A 21437-nucleotide genomic window follows, 5' to 3' on the forward strand; every position below is an offset into this window, starting at 1 on the left:
AGTTGGTAAGCTGCTTGGCTAAGCAGCTGCTGTGACTTCATAATTAAATAGGTGTTCTAGTCTCTGTCCAAACTATTTAGAAGCAGACTTTGAGCTGAAATCAAGGTGAATCATCAAGCCATCTGTAAAACACAAGCCAAGCTGATGATCTCATGGTGTTGCAGTGATGACAAAGAGTATTCTCTATCCATAGAAAGATTATTGTGCCAGAGGTACATAAATAGCTGCAGTAATAAAAATAACAGTAGTTACGCTGGAGCATGACTTTTAATTACAAATTTGCATGCTACTAGTGGCAGGCAACTGAAACTGTCAGTACTTTGAAGTATCTTTTGATGAACATTCTGTTTTCATGACATGTCACAGGTAAGGAGGACATTAAACTGAGGTACTTTTTTTTTTTTATAATGTTCTGTCATTATTATCCATGTGATTTGACCACATTACTGGGTTTAGATAAAGCTTTTATCTTGTTAGAAAAATAGTCAGCTCAAACGTTTAGATTTTAATTTCAAAAAAGGCAGTGGAAACTGAGCTAATGAAAGTATTGTTTAAACATGTATCTTGAGATAGTGTATTTATGATACTGGTATTATTACAACAACTTACAGCACTAATCAGAAAAGACTACAAATCTGATTTTAACTGGTACAAAAATAAAGGTACAGATTTGTCATATTCATTAACATCCAGGATCATGGACTAATGCAGTACTCTGCAGCTGGAGCCAAACTTGAGTGCTTCACGGGAAATTAAAAGTAGAATGAGAGATTTTGAATCCCGACAATTTGAGCAGCATTAAATAAAAAGAAGAATCGAGTGTGAAGTATGCTGTCCTTTTTCTAATAACCTGCATGTGCTAGCCTCTTAAACTGTAAGTAAAAAAAAGGGGGGGGAAAATACTATTTTGAACTTGGTAAAAAGAAGGGCCCCGGGCAATGACAAGAACAGTAACCTCCCGCACCTCTCCTAGCCCCCCTTTCTGCTTGCGCTCCTCCCAGGAAACACCCCTGCCATGCTGCAGAAGGGCAGCTCCGCACGGCACTAGCGCAGCCACCCCACGCCTTCCTGCCTTGGACGCGCCCACAATGGCACCGCCCCCCGCCACGGCCAGCAGCCAATGCAGTGCTGGACATGGCGAGGTTGCACCGCCCCTTCCGCCCCCTGCGCAATCCGCTTCCTTACGCCGCTTCCTCTCCCTCCGCCGCAGAGGGAAGATGGCTGCCGGCGAAGCGACAGGAGCAGCCAATGGCGTGGCGGGGGGCGTGGCGGGGCGCACGCGGCAGCCGGCTGTGCGGAGCGGAGCTTCTGAGGGTCGGAGTGTGGAGGGGTAGGGCCGCGGTGGGGGGCTCCTGGGGCGAGGGAGGGGAAAGGGCTGCCGGGGCAGCGCAGTGTTTGCTGTGGGGAGGGCGAGGCGAGTGCGCTTCCTAGGAGGATCGTCTCTGGCGGGAGCCTTTGTTGAGTGTGGGGGACGTTCGTTCCTGTGGGTTTGGTACGGTTTGGGCAGGGGAGGGTAGGGGTTTCCCGTGGAGGGTGGTTTGGGGTGGGAGAGCAGGCGCCCAGAGGTGTCCCTGTGCACAGGGCTGGGCATCTCTTGGCGTCCGTCGTGCCGTGTGCGGTGGGGAGAGGAAAAGAGGGGTTCCTGGAGTTTCAGTACCTCACCGGAGTTTTTTCTCTTTCCATTAGGCTGAACTGTGGCGTCTCGTGCTTGCCTGATTGTGATGCTGTCTGTGTTGCTGATAAAGCTTGAATAAAAGCACTCAACTTACGGTGTGAGTTTATCCTCTTACTCAGTGATGCCTGGAGGCTTAAAAACAGTAACGGTGCTCTCAAAGCACGCTGGACAGGGGGCAGAACAGGTGGAGGGTTGGCACTGGCTTCATCACCCTGCCTAGCTTTGATGCTGTGTCTGGGAGAGAATCGAGGATTGAGCCTGCCATGAGGATTGGGTCAGTGTATTGATAATTTGGATAGGCACATCTGATGAGAGTTGTGACTGGCCACTTACGGGCTGCCAGGGTTAGAGTTAGAACCTGTACTGGCGGATAACGTGTGTTTAGTAAGCAGTTACGCTGGTAAGTACCAGTGTGGGTGTTGTGAAGGTGGGATCTTTTTTAACAATAGTAGTAGTTTTAAACCAAAAATAGTCTTAAACAAAACTAGTTTTAACAGAAATATTGTTGTTTTTAAACAAAAATAGTTTTAACAAGAATGGTTTTAACTAGTTTAAGCAAAAATAGTTTTAAAACAAAAATAGTTTTAAAATAAAACCAGAAAATCTGGAAAAGGTCAGAATGAGAAGTAAAAGGTTTGATTTGGGTTTTTTGTTTTGTTGTTTTACTCTGCTGGGGAAAAGTGAAAAGAAACTTTTTCATGTTTTTGAGCCAAAACCTAGGGGAACTCGTGCTAAAGCTGTAGTACATATATCCTTAAATGATATAAGCAATAGGTATTTCAAAGTATGCTATGCTGGAGAATTAACTTTTTCCTACAAGATAGAGGGAGTGGAATTGTCAGTGCTGTGTTATGTTACTGACTCACATTGGTTACAGTTCTACAATAATTGCAAATCCATTTTCCATAGAAACATGTTGCATATTTGGAAGAATGTAGAGACACAAGGTCTTTTGTTAGTATGCTCCTTTCTGGGTCTGTGAAAAGTTTGTTCTCAGAACTAAGCTACATTAATGCCTTTTATTTCCTAATATTTTAAATGGGTTCCTATTTGAGAGATATGATCAGATTCTATGAAGTGTGTGTGCAGAACAGCTCCTATAAGATAACTGGTCATTGTCAGTAGAGTTAACTGAAAAGGTTTTTGTTTGTGTGTATCCCAAGGATTGCTTTCTAGGTGCTAATTTTACATAATGCTTGTTTAAAGTTTATGTGTTCTTTTCTGCTTGTTTAGCGTTTAAGACTCTTGTAGCTGTCTGCATCTTCCTCCAGGTATGTTTTTATTGGGTCAAGGAACAGCCCTAAGGTGGGCCTAGGACTCCTCTGCAGTCTCTGCATACATAGGGAGTGATGTGGGGCCTGACTGTTTCTTGTGTGTCTTCAGACTTCTTGGAAACATTTATCTTACTGTTTTGCCAGTTCTGCTGTACATGGGCTGATTGATGATGTTCAGGTAGATTTTTAAATGGCCTAAGTATGAATTTTTAAAATTGTCCTTTCTTTCATTGTATCAGTCTTGAGGACAAGGGTCCTTTGCTGGGCAGCCCTAGGGTCTGCTCTGTACCTGGCTGTAGGAGGTCTCCTGTAAAAACACGTTGTTACGTACTGGCAGCACTTCCCTGCTGGGTTCTACACCTTTGACATGCTTTTACTGTAACTGTACAAATAATGTGATTTCTGAACTCCTCTGGGGGGAAAAAAATCAAAACAAAGCAGAAAGAAATCAGCACTACCATATAGATGAGCCATGTTGATGTAAAGTCACCCGTGTGGACTTCAGGACTTGGCTTTAATTGGTGAGTGAAAAGTTTTTTATGTGGGTTCGCTTCTCCTGTGTGATGGTAAGTCTGATAGTGGGTTTCACACCAGACATGAAAAAAGTGTTGAGATTTGGCAAGGCCAGGTTTTGGAGATGAGTGTGCTTTGTGACTTTGCAAGCAATTTAGGAGCAAGATGGACAATGGAGGACATAGGCAGGAAAAGAGTGAGTTGTTTATAGCTGTGTGGGTTTAGGAAGGCTCTCTTAAAACATGCCTTTGCCCTCTTCAGACGTTAGCCTGACCCACTGTCCAGTTCTCCCTTAGCTCTTAACATTCTCATGTTCTCATACCATCTCTTTTCCTTTAACAGAAGACTTAAATAAATTCTTGTTGGTGCATTTTCCTCTCTTATTTCCTCCTGGCACCTTTTCCTTCCCCTTTCTTCTCCTCCAAGCTGCTCTCAGACTGTTCTGTCACTCCAGCTTGCAGCTGTTGAAGCCCTGGGGAGCAACAGTTCTACTGCAGCACTTTGCACTTACAAACGAAGTGGAGCTGTACTGGTTCAGATCTGGCAGAAGCATGTTTTTAGTTTGTTGGGCTGGTGCAGTCAGCATGTAGAGCTGGGATGTGCTCAGTGCAGTCTGTAAAGAAGCATTTAATTTAGGGCTGATTAGTTAGTTGCATCCTCATGGAGGAACTTGGTGGTTGTCATGACTGACCAGAGTGTGTTATATTAGTTTCCTGAGAACAGACATCCATGTTCTTTTCCAGGGGCCTACAAGAAATCTGGAGAGGGACATGTAGGAATAGGACAAGGGGAAATGGCTTTGACTTGAAAGAGCATAGATTTAGATGAGATACTGGAAAAAAGTTCAAGTGTTCAAGGCCAGGCTGGACGGGGCTTGGAGCAACCTGGTCTAGTGGAAGATGTCCCTGCCCATGGCAGGCAGTGAACTTTAAGGTTCCTTCCAACCCAAACTGCCTTCAGATTAAGTCATAGAAATGTTGCCTTCAGATTAAATTTTGGTAGTTTGGATGAGTTGTTTCTATGATGTATTTTTGCCTTTGCTGATACTTTGATGCAAGTTTCACCTAAATATTTGAGAACAAAGCAGGAGATGGGTATGGACAGTTCACTGAAGAAGAGAGTAAAGCCAGTCTAAGACACTGAAAAAAATCATGCTCAAGTTGCAGGACAAATAGTGAATAATTTCCTTAGGCTGTTCTGAAGGTCTCAGCACAGAATATGTTTTCTGTCCTGTGTCTAAGCCTTAAAGGATACTTGAGTGTTTTCAACAATCCAGATTATTTTGTAAGTAGCAGCAGGAAGTGCTGCTGTGCACTGGAATGAGTTCACTTTAATATTTTCTTAAAAACTGTTCAGTCTGATATTTTTTTATTCTTTTTGTTATGTAAGGTCCAGGAGGACTATTGCATTATCTAGTCTGAGCTCCTTTGCAAGATAAACCATCTGTACTGTTGCTTATACCCTTTGTAGACTTTACATAAATTTATCTCCCCTTAATCCAAAGGCACTTCTTACAGATTGTTACTTAGGTTGTTGTTATTGTTTTTTAATTGCCTTAATTGTATTGCTGAAAATATTTTGAGGTGACCTTAATGTTTACTTTCAGACTGAAAGTTGCAACAGAGAGGAATTTATGTATTTTAAAACCTCTTAGTCGCTGTTGTTTTACTCTTTGAGACTTGTTTTATCTAAGACCTCACTGTGGCTTTGTAAGGGCACTTGCTATCTTTCTCTAATTCTGTAGTTTCATAACCTAAATGAAAGTTGAATGAAAAATCAAACCTAAAGGGTTCTGGAAATCCTTTGTTTAATATAGGAACTGAATCTTATCTGTGAAAAAGCAGGTGTATTAAACTACTCATAGTTCCTATGCTGGATTAAACTAATTAATTTAAAAAAAATAGCTTTAAAGTAAAATAACTTTTTTGTTTGTTTGTTGTTAATCATCTTTCTTGCAAGTTTTTTTTTCTTCATCAGAATCTTCCTCTTTTTTCTTTTCTTTTTTTAGTTGATGAGCAACTTTTCACTTATAACTCTCTCTGCAGCCAGCCGTGACTCCTGTGATCTTTCTTTTTCTCCCTGTGCTTATTATTTCAAGGCAAAAACATTGCTCAGCTTCTTGTTAAAAAGATGTAAAAGTGCTGTACAATTGGTAAGCAGTTACGTTGGTGACAAGATAACCTGGCATTTAACTAAAATTGGCAAACTGCTTGCTAGATGGAGCTGTTTGCTGGCAGGACCTGGACTAGGAAGCTTCAGCTATTGGTCACTCCTCAATAATCTTTTTGTAATAAGCATTTCTCAATGTTTGTTGCCATGGGAATGACTGTAAGAGCTGGGATTACTATTTTTCCTTTGTGGAATCAGAAGGAACAAGCAGATGGCTGCAAAAGCAAGGATTCTTGTTTAGAAACATACAGCTCTTACTAGAAAACTTGACTTACTCGGGTTTTGTGTATGGTTCGTGAAGGATTTTTCTTGAGGTAAATGAAGTTGATTTTAGTTCACTCAATATCTGTCAATGTATTTAAGGAGATACATGGCCTGGTTTTGAAATAGGGAAAAACATGTAAGGAAAAATTAATTCTAGTGGTTTAATGTCTTGGGTAGCTACTACCATGAATGTGTATTGGATGTTATCAGTTGAGGGATGTTCATAGCAGCCAGACATGACATGTAACAGAGTGAGACAGGAAGGGTTTTTTAGTTGTTGGATTTGGTTTGGTGTCATCTCCCCTTTTGCCACTTCTCTTGGAAAATTTGGTGATGATCATGTTTGGACTTTATGCTTCCTGAATAATTCAAGAGCAAATACCAACACAGCGGTCAGTTGTTGCTGTGTGCTTCTGTGTGCATTGCATGGAAATGTGAGAGTAACATCTTGCATCCTCATGAAGTTTAAAAGATCAAAAGCTCTGAATTGAATTCACAAAAATGAGACTTTAAAGAAGTGTGTGTGACTTTTTTTTGGTCTCTCTGACAGATGACATGAAAAAGTTGCAATGTAGTTAAATTTGGGTTTGGTTTTTTATTTTATTTTCCAGGTTTTGGTGCTAGACAGTTCTAAGTAAAGGCTATGATCTGTGATGAATAGTCATATTTGAGGAACTGAGGCTTTTCAAAGGAAATAAAAAATGCTGGTACCTTTAACAACATTCTTTACAGTACTTCACTCTGATTTCCTGTGCCTTGCACTGTAAATGAAGTTTTTCCTTCCTTGAATGCCATTCTGTTAAGGAGACAATTAGCTTATAAGAACCGATGAAAATTAGCGGATGAATATATAGATGAAATAAAAAGAGTAAGTGCTCTCTTTTTTGAATTGTGGGGTCTAGATCCTAGACTGCAGCTCCTGGAGGAGTGAGCGAGCTCCTCGGGAGCTGTGGTCGTTAGTGCCATCTAGTGGGCTAGGTGCGCATGACAGCTGCTCTCCGTCAGGCAACCATGTCACCACCTGCTCTCCGCGGGACTGGCGGTGCATGTGTCCTCTGCCACGCTGATGGCACGTTTGTGTTGCTCGGAGATGTGCAGACACTGCAGGAGTGACTTGAAATGTTGGACCAGATGATCCTTGAGGTCCCTTCCAACCTGATATTTTATGATAAATAGTCAAGCTTGAGACTCAGGCATTGCATTTTCCACACAGCAGCCTTTGTAAAAAGCTGTAGCTGTTTGGAGGAGCACCATGCAAATCCTTCAGCTTTTATCCTGACAATTTCAGGGGCATGGAGACGGGAAGCCACCATAATCTGGAAGCTACATCCTCTTTGTGCATGTGCATAACCCCTTCTGTCTTATGCTGCTTCTGAAACTATGCAGTGAGAATGTTGTGTCTTGCTATTGTCTGGTGATGTGGTATCTTTCAGGAAGAAATGATGAGCCAGCTTATCTCACAGTTACTTGTTTTTCAGTCTGCCTTCCTATTTGTGTTCTTTGCAGTGCAAGGGCAGTTGTGGGTGCCAGGTTGTCAAGGTTATAAAAGTAGATGAAGATAGTAAAGGGTTTTTTTCCCCTGCTGTTGTAATTGGAAACTGCTTTGAAAGATAAACTTTATAATTTCTGCTCTAAATTTTATTTGTGGTCAGTTTATACTCTTAAACTGTTGTGCCAGTATTGTTCTTGAGTGGCTCCCCTCCCTCTTTAGCATTTATGCCTTTGAAGTTTTGAAGATAGCAATCGTATCCCTTCTCAGTCTCTGTCTTTGCCAAGCTATACAAGGCAAAGAATCACAGCTACTTCTTGTAAAATAAACAGTCCATTACCTGGATCATCTGACCCGTCCTCCTCTGCACTTGATTATGGTTCACTTGTCAAGAGGTTGGCTTCAGCAAAGAGCCCTGCTGGCAATCTGCTATGACTTTGTTTTTGACCCTTGTCTTGTTTTGGGCAATGCCATCTGCTGAAGAGATTGGAAAAGTCTTTGTGGGTCTCAGAGAAATAAATTCTCTACCCGTGTCTTAGGGGTTTGTGGGTACTAATGAAAGCATATAGTTTTTGTTGTCCTTTGCCAGCAGGGGTTGGCTTTGTTGCTGCATACAGTAGTGGTAGAGTATCAATATCTACACGCTTGCTCTTTTGTCCTTCCCTTTTGTGATTCTATTTCTTACAACTGTGTCCTAGTTCTCATTGGGAAAAAACAGTTGAACATGAACTTCCCGTGCAGTGTGGTGGAAAATCACTGTGCATTTGGATGTTACAGAAAGGGAAAAATGATTTTATTTCTTTTAAATCTGTGCGTGGCATTAGTGAAGCTATACCAGCGTCTGTGTATGGCTCAAGTGTAAACACTGTCTAAAGGCTCCTGAAAACAAAGAGCTGAAGACAGTGCCTTGCATGGGTACACTGTGCCCACACATGATGCCTTGGCACCTTTTGTGGAGACTGAAAAGTACATTCTTTAGAGCAGCATAGAGTCAACATAGCTCTAAACCCCTTTATTTCAGCCTCTCCCAAGCTGCTGTTTTCACTTAGATGACACTTCCCTTTTGTTGCCTCCAAAGTATTGGAAATTGAGCTTAGGACATCATAAGGATTCAGCAGAGCCTCCAGCTGTCAGGCTGGAGCATGTTTTGGAAATTGATAGTCTGTTAACTGTTTGTTAATTGATAGTCTGTTAACTGTTTGTCTGATAGTCTGTTAACTGTGGTAGGCACACAAGATTCTCCAGCTTCTCCTGTTGCTTTGATACTGGAGAGGGTCTGGCAAATTACCCTGATGTGGTGATGTTCTGGATTGGCTAAATACATGTATATACATATATGAGTAACCACAAGCATAGGAGAAGATATAGAACTAATCAGTCTCCCAGTTATGTACAGGCAGCAACTGCTAAAATCAAAAAATCAAACAGGGTACAACAGGATATTGTAGGATGTGACTGGCAAAGATACCTTAGTGATCTGCATGTTCCTGGGGAAGCAAATGAGGAAATTGAGGAGAATCTGTTTCCTCTGCCTAGGCTTGGCAGGTGTTTGTACCTGTGCAATACATCTGGAACTGCAGAGAATGTTAACACTACTACAGCATTACTGCTTAAACCAGTTGCCAAGCACACAAATACTGTGCTTGAAAAATCCGGGTGCTGCACATGTATAAGAATATCTTACTATTAGATCACCAGCACCATCCCTAGTGAAGATGAGAACTGCAGCAGCTGATTTAAGCTTGGGTTTTTAAGAAGAGAGTCTTGAAAACATAATAGTCTCATGTTTTGAAGAATGAGCTCTGGTAACAAAATGTACTTAAGCTAAATTACTGTTGTGAAAGAATTTCTAAAGTATTCTGGTAAACAAAACATTTTATCTCATTATAGGTATTTTGGCACCTGTGTGTGGTAGTAGGAGCTATTTTTCCTGCTGTAGCTGGGTTTCTTTATATCCTTTTATTATGGTTGCTGCTAAATTTAGGCTGAAATTTCCCAGGCTTCCTGTGGTGTAGAAACAAATTCTTCAGAAGAATTTCAACAAAACTTACTGACATTTGGGAAGAATCTTCTTAGTTATTTCCAGTTAGTTTAATATGAGTGTGTTGGTACCAAGAAGCAGTGTCTACATTGGAGGAAATAAATGGTGTTATTACAGAGTCACTATATTATTCATGCAGCTGCATAAGTAGTTTTTTCCTTTCACCTTTCTCTGTATGGTGGATCACTGGGGTTGCCCATTCAGTGGTGGTTTTGTTCATCTTAAAATGGCTCTGAAACTCATTGCTCTTGGATTCATTTTTTGTAATCCCAAACTTGAAAGGGCATCAAAGCACTTTTTGATTGTGGAGTTTGCAAGCACATTGCAGCGCTACCCAGACTTCTGCATTTTATCTTGTAGTGTAGATGTTCAGAGCAAGGCTTTTACTTTCAGAAGTTTGCGACTGACTGTACTTACTAGTGTTTGTGTACACAAGTATTACCAGTTAGGCATATATTGTCTTTGTTTCAGGGAGTGAATGGAACACTGCACCTTGCTGGGAATTACTGAGTAAGCTGTTCTGCCAGAATAAGGACTAGTAAGTGTTCGTAGGCCAGGCTCTTGTTCAAATGGACTCGGATTAATAGCTTTATTTCTCTTTTCTTTATCTGTGAGGTGGCCATGTTGATGCATAGCTCTAGTGCCAAGTCAAACAACAAGCTGTTTGACCTTTTAACAACAGAAAATGCTGTTAGTGTGGAGGCTTATGAGGAATAGTTGAGAGAAAGGTCTGAACCTTCTCTTAGCTGCTATGTTCCGGAAATGTGAATGGAGACAAACTTATTACTACATGTAGTATAACATTGTACCCTGTACATTTGCTTTTCAGCTGTTGCTGCCTGTACATAATTAGGAAACTGATCAGTTCTCTATCTTGTCTCCTGTGTTTGTGGTTACAAAAAGTAATGTCAGTATGGTGTCTATGGTGGGAGGTGCTCACAAGAGAAGGGAAGTGACTTTTCTGTGGCTGCTGTGGTCTGATGAGATAAGGACAAATGAAGAAGCGGAGACTTGGATTCTCTTCATGTTTTGCTGCAGGTTGGCTGAATAGCCATGGTTACATTACAGGCACACACCAGGGCAACAGAGGTGCTGCTGTGTCCTGAAGCTGTGAGTTACCTAGCATCTACTGGAGTTGGGAGCATTGATGTTTGCACAGCACTTGGACAGTGAAGTCTTCCAGAGTGGTTGGGTGTGCACATCATGCACCTTCCGGTCCTTGTGGGGGTGTTAGCCAATATCCTGGGTCCCTTCACAGGAGGTGGCTGCTGAAGAAAGAAGCTGTGTCATAGAACTGGCCATGCCTTCTCTAGAAGATGCTTAACCTTCTTTTAGAGGGTGATCTGGGTGCTTCATCCCATATATTGTTTAATGTGCTGGGCTGGAGTAAAGGTTAGGTGCTGTCTGTGTCTGGGAGGAGAGCGGAGAAGGGGGAGCAGTAGGCACAAACCTCATATTTGACCCCTATCTCGGAGACTTGCTCCAGTGCAAAAGCCAAGGCCCAGTGCTAGGCCAGTTTTCCTGGCAGCTCCTGTCTGTTTTCTAGAATCTATCTGAGGATGCAGTTTGTTGTTTACCTGTTCAGAGGCTGTGAGTGTGCAATCTAGACATAGATGAGCTTTTGCACAGGGTTTTTAAATACAGTATCCTTTACAAAAATAAATGATAATATATAGAATGTAGAAAAAAATGTCCTGATTACAGTATCTCTTTCTGTAATTGAACCTTTGCCTGGGACTCTTTCAGATCTGCCTTTATAAAATAGGATTGCTTCTGCTGCAGCTTCTGTCAGCTTGATCTGAGATTTGCCATGAGAGTAAAATAGAGCAGCTCTTACCCCCTTACTACTTTGCAGTCTCCTTTATTGAATGACCACCTCAACACCCGGATGCAGTAACATCCTCTGCCTGGTGAGGGCACTACTAGGAAGCCGCCTCCTCGCGAGACAGATCTCAGTTGGCTCCATCTGCTCATGTCATCAGCGTGACAGAACTGACTTTGCTGCTCCTCTGTTAGTAGGTCTGTGTCATTAGAATGGAAATGGATGAAAAGAGAAGATAAAAAAATGAAAATTCTCAAAAGTGTTTGAACTAATGATGAAATAATGCTTCTTAGGGTATTCAGAAACCATGTTTCATGTTAGGGTCTCCTAAACTGCTCAAGAGAAGGTAGTTTAGCTATCTGGGCATCAGATTTTAATAATTTTGGCTTAAATTTGAAGGCAAAATTAGTAACTTGAGCATTTTTATAGCTTTATATGGTGTTTTCTGGCTTGAGTTTTTAAATTGTACATTGGTTTGTTTAGGGTGGCTTGTTGTCTGGGTCCTTTGCAGCTCTTTACCATCTCTTTGGTTCATGAATTTATACCGGTGGGCTTTTGGTTACTCAAGCTTGAACGTTAATTTGTGGCAACTTGGACCTGAAGTCATGACTAAATTTTCTGAATCTTGCCTACCTCCACAGTGTGGAGTAGAAAGTAGAAAGGTCTTTCTACTTGAAATGCAAAGTATTACACCAAAACCCAATGCTTAAAATTTTCTTTTGATTAAAATATTTAATGTATGGCTTTTATGATTTATGCATTTAAAACTGCACTTAGTCAAATCCAAAAGTTGTTTTTGTGTTCTCTCTCCATGGATGTCTGGTATAATATTCAAAAAGAGGTTTTGTTTCTGTATTGACATGAATACCTGCTTATGCCCCAAAAATGAGCACACAGAAGTAGTTTCTTTTTGATTTTTAAATTGTTGACCCCCAAAGCACTGGGCACCTGTGAATTTCCAACTTTGCTCTCTCCTAGCTCTGACTTATTTTTTTCCCTCTAACCAATACTGTTATTTAGAGCCATTTACTGGGTTCTCTGTCTCTCCTTACAGCGCTTCTCTCCATTGCTGAACAGGATTGTATTCCCAAGGTCCATACTGGCGGGAGGGCAGGAATTGATTTCATGGAAGGCAGACAGTTTGATGGACCTGTTTTTTCTGCTTTTCCCATACACTTTGTGGCAGTGTTTTTGTCTTTTTCATCCTTTCTTGATAAATATTTTTCTCTCTTATGCAAATGTAAAATCAGGTGGAGTTGTGCATTACACTTGGAAACTAGATGTCATGATTTGAAGGGATGAAATAATTCTGTTGGCAGTTTACATCTTGTCAGTGCACCTCAGTGTAGCCTCTCACACATTCTATTCCTGTTCGATAGACTAAATGCTATTCTTTTTGCCTTAAAATGGCTTTGTGGGAATACTGGAAAAACACCATATCTCTCTGTCTTGGTAGAAGACAAAATCAGCTATAGGAGTTTGTATCCTGCAGAAATTCCGCATGCCTAATGAGTGTTCTGTGCTTCTCCTCAGTGCTTAGATCATTTGGCTGATCCATCTTCTGTTGGGAAGTGGTGCCAGTGAGGAGAGGTCTCTATGGGCGTTTTTGCATTAGTGAAGTGCAGTGTACTAATGCGTTCTCCTCAGCCAACCTCGCACTTTGCATGTTTGTTTTAAAACGCAAACCACATGTAATGTACGCATGAACGGCTTTCCACTGCCCAGAGCTCCAGGTTTGTTCTTGAACTTTTAATAATAGTGAAAATGAAGGGAGGGTCTGTTTGTATTGTTTATAGTAGGAAAGAACAGTGCAAGATTTCATCTACTGCTGTTCAAATCCCTTGCTATTTTTGGTATTTGACCTCTGCAGAGAAGATTGCCAAAACTACAGGTTGTTTTCATTTTTATTAGTGTTTCTACCCTCCTACTCATGAGTTACTCTCATGTTACTGATTAAATCTTTGAGAAAGTTCCATTTCTTCCACATTTTCAATGGTAATTTTCAGAGAGGTAATTTTGTGTTTCTGTATGTTGTTCAGCTGACATTCCCTTTTGGAAATGAGAGCCATGCAATCTGGCAGCATATTGTGTACACCAGTAACACGAGAAGGAAAATAACTTACAAATTGCTCATTTTTTTTTTCTTTTAAACCTTTGGATTGAAGAGGACTGATGAGTCTGTTGGCTTGAGTTGAGATTGCAGCATTTGGAACGCTGCACAAAGAGCACAGTGCTATATGCTGGGACAACATTGAGTCTTGAGTTTGTGCAGGTGAGTGCTTACCTCTCATTTGTCTGTCATTGAATAGGGCAGCTTTTGTCACCCCTGCTTCTAGTCATGCTGTGTGGTTGTTTCCATGCTCAACTACTGAGAAACGTGTAACAAAGCATCTGAAAATCCTGTCCCACCTCTTTGGCATCTCTTCCACATCATGCCTTCTATTCTGAAAAATCAAGCTTCTTTCTTTTTAAAAGGACCCTTGGGGGTCAAAATATTTTAGGTTATTTTAGACTACTGTATTCACACTGAAGTGTAATGAGTTTTGAGTGTCCTTCAAGAAGCTTGTTGTTCCTGCTTGTTGTGCTATCAAGGAGATGCACAGGGCTTGCATAAAGTTAGTTCATAGAAAAGATCAGGTGAATGTAGCCCCGGAGGACTAGATACAGTAACACAGAAGCTTCTGGGTTAATTTGTAAAAGGTGGCTTTGCCTTGCTCATGGGGTGCAGATGTGAACGCAGATGAGATGCAGCTGTTACATACAAGGAATGATGATCTCTGAGGATGGGACCGCACTCCTGTTTCAAACACAAGTGACTGGCGGTAGCCAAATACCTTCAGCCAGATATATGTGTAATCCCAGTGGTAGTGTCTTCTTGGCACCTTATCACCTGGGTTTTGTCTGTGTTGAGACTAGATTAAGACCGCAGGCTGCTGTGAGCTGGAATAAGCAAAGTACCTGAATTTAATCAACTGCCTCACATTCTGAGCAAAGGAGGTAACTTGGGGAAAGAAAAGGTTTTTGGCCAGTGCTCTGTGTGATCTCTTCTGAGACTGGAGCAGTTCAAGAGCAAGCTGTCTGTGCCCTCCAGAGTCTTTATGTCAGCCAGTTTATCACGTTAACATGAAGTTTTCATTAGTGATCATTGCAATGGGCTGTTGTGCTATATCCAAAATATGTCAGGTTTCAAAGGGTTCTTTGTGGCAGAAACAAAACAGTTGTTGAAGTTAAGGAGTGCTCAACTAAAAGTGCTTCGCTTCTGTGGTGCAGAGCACTATGTGCTTTGTAAGTGGCTGCAGTCCAATGCTTAGTTATCTTCTATTGTGTTTGGAAGACCATTGTTTCCTATTTGTCTCATAAGTTTAACACAGATCCTATTCCTGCCATTTAAATTTTCCCATCAAAATACAACAGTGACTTCCCCTCCTGAAAAGGAAGGGCTGGCAGCTACACCCTGAAGTTTGAGCATGAATTGTTTATATAACCTTCAATCACAATTTCATAGGAATCTGAAGACTTTCTTACTGGAGCAGACATTTTACTGAGTTTTGAGCATTGAAAATTGTATTGAATTGAAAACTGTACCCTCCAGCTTCCTAATGGTATAAATTGAACATCTGTCTGGAAACATGAACAGCATTTTCTGGTATTTCAGAATAGCTGTACTGATGTCATTCAGGGGTAAAAGCATAAGAGCTATCCAGGGCTAATTTTATTTCCCAGAAAATATTATTAAATCTGAATGAACATGCTTTTGCAGGCTCTGGCTTTTTACAACTTCTGGGTACTTGCAGAGTTCCCTCCCTTCCTCTCCCCAGCAGTAAAAGCTCCGACATGAGTGTTGCAGAAACAGCTTATTGAATAATATTCTCTATCAAAGTCAGTAATATTTAAACAAGTGCAGCTTGCTTTCCAAATGGATGACATTTGTCAGGAACACGTCTGTTTGAGTTTACTTGGCCTTTTGAGTATAAAAAGTCTGAATATTAGAGCTTGAAATTCAGGTCAGTCTGGAAAAGTACATTTTTCTCACAAAAAGTTTGCAGAGAGAACCCATTTTTTTTTTTTTTTTTAGTAACTATCACTACGGGATAGCTGGTTTATGAAGACTTCTTTCTCCACCTTCAAGCACATGCTTTTGAGATACTATTTAAATTGAAGCTTCCGTTGCAATTCTTCAGTAAATTGGATTAAGTAGAGGTTGTTCTTATAGATAATATTAAAGTATTTTATTTCTTAAATTTAAATTACTATTTTGCATGGGAGTTCAGTAGTTTTGTGCTTAAGCAGTGTGGCACAAGGTCTTTCAGAACAGTTTGCTTTATGTAATAGTTCTAGTAAAAGCTTGTTCCATTTGAGGACATACCCAGAAAAGCAAGTAAGGAGCAAGCTCTGTGGGTAGGGTTCTGTGCAGGCTAATGCCAGAAAACATGCTGAACTTCTCTTCAGAGGGGAAAGGAGTTTCCACAGGATGTCTGCGTTTTATGGCAAAAATTACTTGTAGATGTGCTCTGAAAGGTTGCCTTGATTTAAAGATTAACCTGAGGACCTCGTTGTCAGGATGTTACTGAAGAAAATAGCTTAGTGAGATTATTTGTGACTTGGGAATTGAGTGTGCCTACTTAAGCTGTTTTTAAGAATTTGCTCGTTTGTCACACGCTGTTGTGAATATTTATATGTACCAAATGGGAGGAGGGAAAGCAAAACCCTGAAAGTACAAGCAGCACCTCAAAGAAAAAAATCAACCAAACAGCAGAATGCAGTTTTGTCATAGCAGTCTGTACCAGTGGGAAGTCATGGGGGTGTTGACCCCCTAGAACATGCTGTGGTTCCCTCAGTGTTCAGGGGGAGGGGGTTTAACACAAGAGAGTCATCTAATTGAGCCTTTAATTTTAACAGGGGTCATTCAGGTGGATGATTGTGCTTACTTAAGGTACTCCACTGCAGCTTCCTTTTCAAAATGGTTGTAGCTTGTGAACTCACTAAAACCATGTATTGTTTATGAATGCAAATATCTTTTTCAAATTGAAATTGTTCAGTATTTTTTTTTTTTACTCTGAATTGCTGAAAGCCTTTACTGCAGTCAAAGAATTGAATTTGCCTTTGTGTTATAGGAGAGAACTCTCTCTTTTTTGGGGGGGGGGGTGTCTAGGAGGGTTCAATTGTGCTAGAGGAGAATTGCCTCTGAAGGGGAGATTTTTATCAGTTGCACAAAGAGCCAGCATTTTGTGGTTTTGTAGGAGGCTCAAAAACCATTTAGGGCCTTAGGAGAATTGATGAAAAAGGCAAAGGTGCTTAACTCCAGTGAATTCCACTGATGTCATGTGGCCTGTTTAGGTGGTCTGTGGTATGCTGACAGGGGTTCATGTGCGTCATTGGACACCTAAATACTTGTAAAATTTATCTCATCTGGCCATTTCAGGCAGTAGTTGTATGTAATTTTGGTCTCATTGTCTGCCTACCCTTTGCACATCCCTCAGCAGAAAAGTTCTCACAAGAAGTCTCCTGCAGTTGTATTGAAGCAGCTATTTGTAGGCTGTGCCTCTAGCAGCTTCTTAGGACACCTCCTCAGGTCGTGGTGATGACTTCATTTTCTTTCCAGTTGTGGGGAACATTGCTTTATGAAAAAAAAGCGAATTTAGTGAAGTGGCTTTCACAGGAATTGCAGACAGACTATTGGATCTTTCACGGGGGGCTTATGATACAGTGCTTACAAGTCATAAGAATCTGAACTCCTTAACTTGAGGAGCCCTTTCCAGTTCTGTGTTCTGTAAATGAAGTGGTAGTGTGTAGGACATCAGGATAATTAAGTTTTAACTGCACACATCGTTTCTGTGCAGGATGCTTTTTTACACGTTTTTAAAGCTAGTGTTATTTAAGAATGCTATAATTAAAACTCACCTTGGTTTGTATTTATCACAGGTTTTTGACAACATTAGGAACAGCATTTGAGATGACAGCAGTGGAGAAGATTGAGGAGCAGCTTGCTAGTCTAAGCATAGCAAAACGTTCTATGCTACTTGAGGAGCCTGCTTACTTGCTGGATATAGACGTTTCCAAACCAGCTCAATCCGAAAGCAGTCGCTTTGTGGCAGTTTCATGTTCCAATAAGTCAATTAGGGTCTATAACAGGGAAACATTAAGCTTCCTGCGGGAGTACAGTAACCATCCTGGGATACTTAATGGAGTCCGATTTGCACACACATGTGACAGCACAGTGTTTTCAGCATGCAGTGATGGTACAGTGAAGTGTTGGGATATTCGTTTATCAACTCAGAAAGCTGTGCAGGTATTCCATGGCTATCCTTCCAATGTTCTCATCAGTTTTGATGTCAACTGCAGTGATACCATACTTTGTGCTGGAACAGAAAAAGTCGAAAAGGACACATTTCTGGTGTTTTGGGATGCAAGAGGTGTTGCGAACTGTGCCAGCACAAGTAAAGAACCCTTGGGAGTCTACTCTGAAAGTCACAGTGATGATATCACTAAAATTTGCTTTCATCCTATCAAACCCAATTTGGTAGTTTCTGGGTCAACCGATGGGTTGGTTAATGTGTTTGACATTAACAAGGATAATGAAGATGATGCTTTGATATCAACTTGCAATTCAGATTCATCAGTAAGTTTTATTGGCTGGTCTGGGAAAGATTATAAACAGGTCTACTGCGTGACACATGATGAGGGATTTTGTTGGTGGGACATGGCTCAGCTAGATACTGAAGACCCAATAACACTATTGCATGTTGTGGATGTCAGAGAGGCAGTCCATCCTGAAAATGACAGCTTACATTACCTGTTAGGTGGTTTGTACCACGAAAAGGCAGACAAACTCTTCCTTATTGGGGGAACATCCAGAGGAAACGTTCACCTCATGAGCTGCAGCACCGATGGCCTGAGCCTGGTGGGTACCCTTTGCAGAGGACACTCTGCTCCTGTTCGCTCTTTCTGCTGGAACCTGACAGATGAGTCTCTGCTGACGGGCGGAGAGGATGCGCAGCTGCTGCTATGGAAACCCAGTGCTGCTGAAAGGGCCCTCACAAAGAAGGCGTCTATGAAGATTGCCTCTTCTGTGCAGAAGAGAGTGAGAGTTCACAAGAGCTCCCTCAAAAGCAGGAAAAGGTAGCATCCTGAAAGCGGGGATCTCTGCCGTGTAGAGCTTTCCTGGTGTTTAATCTCTCAGGCAATTCTCAGCTGTGCTTTATTTGGAGGTGCTCTGTGGAAGGAACTGTGGTGCTTGAGTTCTACCCGGGAATGATGTATTTCAGTCATTAGAAATGACTTATGCCTTTTTATGGGTTTTGTTTGGTGTATTTGCATTTTTTTAAAGTAGCGAATATTAATCAGAAAGGAGTACATGTTTGCCTGGAATTCTTGAAAAATATCTCTTATATTATATAAAAATGTTTCTGTGGTTGTTTCATGTCTCAGCCAACAATTTTAATGTGTAGTACAGGCCTGTGGCTTGCATAATTTCTTACCTTCCCACTACAATTCCCTGGCATGTTTTAAATGCTTTTGTATTTCATGCAGTATTTTGCTTTCTTTACAGAAACTTTAATGAAATTGCTCAATATAATAAAAGATTTTATGTCACATCTTTACGTCTGAAGGAATTACTTCTTGGTAAAACAGTAAGTACTGTTTTGCACCGTCATGTCAGTGGTTTATAGCAGGCTCATAAAGAAGCAGTGGATACAGCCATGTGTTTCATAGCAAAGATATGAATGTATTCAACCAAAGAGGAACACAGGATTCCAACCATCTCATTTTTAAGTGTATGAGAACTGTGAAACTGGCATTATTTAGGGCATATTTCCTCCATGAAAATACCCAACAACCTTGTAAGGAGCTTCATTCTCTCCTGGTAAGTATATCTCAGGGAGGTACACCTGGAAGATTGCAGCAATCTTCCATTGGTTAAAGAAATAGATAGGTATAATTACAACGGTGGTGCTTCAAGTCCCAAATCCTGCATTCAAAATAAGCCAGTACCACATGCTAAGAGGGGATGTTAAAACCCAAAAATGAATGATGCCTTGTGAGGCTGGACAGAGTGCCAGCCAACATGAGGAGACTGTAACAAAACTTCTAGAGGTTAGTGTGTGTCCTTTAAGAAGTGTTTCTCTCTGCAGAGAGGTTTTATGCTTAGACATCTCCCCAGCACAGCCCTGTTTTAGTGTTCCATCAGATACCTATTATGTGATGCAAAAATTGCCCTGTACTTCCGAAATGGGTGAGTCTTTATGCTTATTCTTCTTCCCTGGCAGACTACAATCTCTGCGTGTGGCTCTGCACATACAATTACCTTCTTCCTTCTGAGGATCGTTGGAGGTCGCATGGTGGTTGGTAACTATGCTGTAATTAACATGTGTAGACTACAACTGAAGACAGCACAAGAGTGTTTCAGTATTGCTATGGTATGGCATAGTTGGCAAAAGAGTTAAGAGGGGCTGGGTTTATTTTTTTCATCTGAGACTGGAGAGGTAATTCTTTTGAAAACAAGCTTGAATGTCAGGTTTTGAAGATTAGTCTGGAGTTCAGAAGGTTCCCAAGGCACAGAGGATAACTCTAGTAGATGCTAGCAACTGCACTGAAGATGTCCTCATCATCTCTGAAAACAAATCCTATTCAACCACAAGTATCAAGTTTCCACATAATACATTTCCCAAACTGTTCATATCTTTGAGCCACAATTATGCATCCATGGTTGTTTTGGGTCTGTGCGTTGGTGATAATTGAGATGGTTCCCTTGTTTTTGTTACTGCTGGTTATTTAAAAATGCAGCTTCACTTTAAAAATCACATTTCTCAGCCTTTAATGCCTGCTGTTAAATTCAAGTTCCACCCAACATCCTTGTCTGGTGCTTTTCAAATTGCTCTGTGCTATTTTGAGACCATTTGGGCAGTGTCAGGACTGTGATGCACCTGGATCATGTGCCCTTTTGAGATTTATTCTCCTAGATCACTCGATATTGCCTATTTCTGTGGAATTCTGTGAGTGGACCGGAAGCCCTCATGGGCCTGATGGGGTTCAGTACCAGTAGCTGGGGAGTGGGGAACTAAAGGATGATTGAGACTTACTTCATTGCAAGTACAGCAACTAACTTGCTTTTCAGGTGTTCTGCCACGCTCTTTCTGGTATCTTGATGCACACAGTGGAGTAGGGTCATTGGCTTTGTCTAATGCTTGAAGAGTTTTGTTTGCTACATAGAGGAATGCCCAGTGCAGGAGCTCCTGGTTGCCTCTGCCTGCTCCGAGGTGTCTGCTGAGCGAGGTGAAGGTCTGCTCTGCCAGCTCTCTCCAATTTAAAGCAGCAGAGATGGGAGTGCTGGTACTGGAGTGCTTGAAGTATGCAACCTGTATTTGCTAACTTGTTTCTGAATTAGATCAATCTGTCATAACAAATCGATATCCATCACAGTTAAAGCCATGCTTTTTCCTAAGTTGATTTCTCCCATTTATATGCATAACTTCAGCAGTAGTGGAAGGGAAAAAATGTATGTATATGTCTTAAAATTCTGCAAAAGCACGGCAGCTGTCAGGAGTCTCAGGCTTGTGTTGCCTCTGAAAATACTTGATTCCTTTTGTGTTGACTTAATTTCAGGTTAACATCCATAGAGATGGAAACTACATGTTAACTAGTAAATAGCATTGCTTGCTTTTGTAAACTGCAAAGGCTGTTTCATAGACCACAGAGCACAGGCACAATACATATGTAATCATAAATAACAGACTTGAAATTAGGCAGGTTGACTTGTCTGTGTTTAATCTCTTGGGTTAGTTTTCATGTCTGTAAATTGGCTTCAGCATTGTTAAGAAACAGAGAATCACAGAATGGTTTGGGTCGGAAGTGACCTTTAAATGCCATTTAATCCATCCCCCACTGCAATAAGCAGGAACATCTTCGGCTAGAGCAGGTTGCTCACAGCCCTGTCCAACCTGGCGTTGAATGTTTCCAGGGATGGCACATCTGCCACCTCTCTGGGGAACCTGTGCCAGTGTTTCACCACCCTCATCATAAAAAAGTTCTCCGTCTTATCTAGTCTGAGTGTACCCTCATTTAGTTTAAAACCATTGTGCCTTGTCCTGTTGCTGCTGGCCCTGCTAAACAGTTTGTCCCCATCTTTCTTATAAGCCACCTTCAAGTATTGAAACACTGCAATAAGGTCTCCCTGGAGCCTTCTCCAGGCT

The 21437-nt window shown here is 41.2% G+C and overlaps 1 protein-coding gene across 4 annotated transcripts; it reads left to right on the plus strand.

Moving 5' to 3' along the window:
* Positions 1-1651: 1651 nt before the first annotated feature.
* WDR89 (WD repeat domain 89) lies at positions 1652-18842 on the plus strand. Of its 4 annotated transcripts, none has more exons than XM_061464191.1 (2): positions 1652-1772; positions 17170-18842. In XM_061464191.1, the coding sequence occupies exon 2, from the start codon at positions 17201-17203 to the stop codon at positions 18368-18370; it is 1170 nt and encodes a 389-aa protein (XP_061320175.1). In that variant the 5' UTR covers positions 1652-1772; positions 17170-17200; the 3' UTR covers positions 18371-18842. The 4 variants fall into 4 exon arrangements, with proteins under 4 accessions (XP_061320175.1, XP_061320178.1, XP_061320177.1 ...); XM_061464194.1 differs by lacking the exon at positions 1652-1772 and adding an exon at positions 5541-5614; XM_061464193.1 differs by lacking the exon at positions 1652-1772 and adding an exon at positions 11373-11444.
* Positions 18843-21437: the final 2595 nt, after the last annotated feature.

This window comes from Pezoporus flaviventris, unplaced genomic scaffold (assembly GCF_033815535.1).
Source record: "Pezoporus flaviventris isolate CSIRO_AGI_PZ_B2104156 unplaced genomic scaffold, CSIRO_AGI_Pfla_v1 ptg000036l, whole genome shotgun sequence".
NCBI lineage: Eukaryota > Metazoa > Chordata > Aves > Psittaciformes > Psittacidae > Pezoporus > Pezoporus flaviventris.

Excerpts from the sequence above, each read along its gene's own strand:
- WDR89 (XM_061464191.1), top strand. The coding sequence starts at position 17,201 with ATGACAGCAGTGGAGAAGATTGAGGAGCAGCTTGCTAGTCTAAGCATA.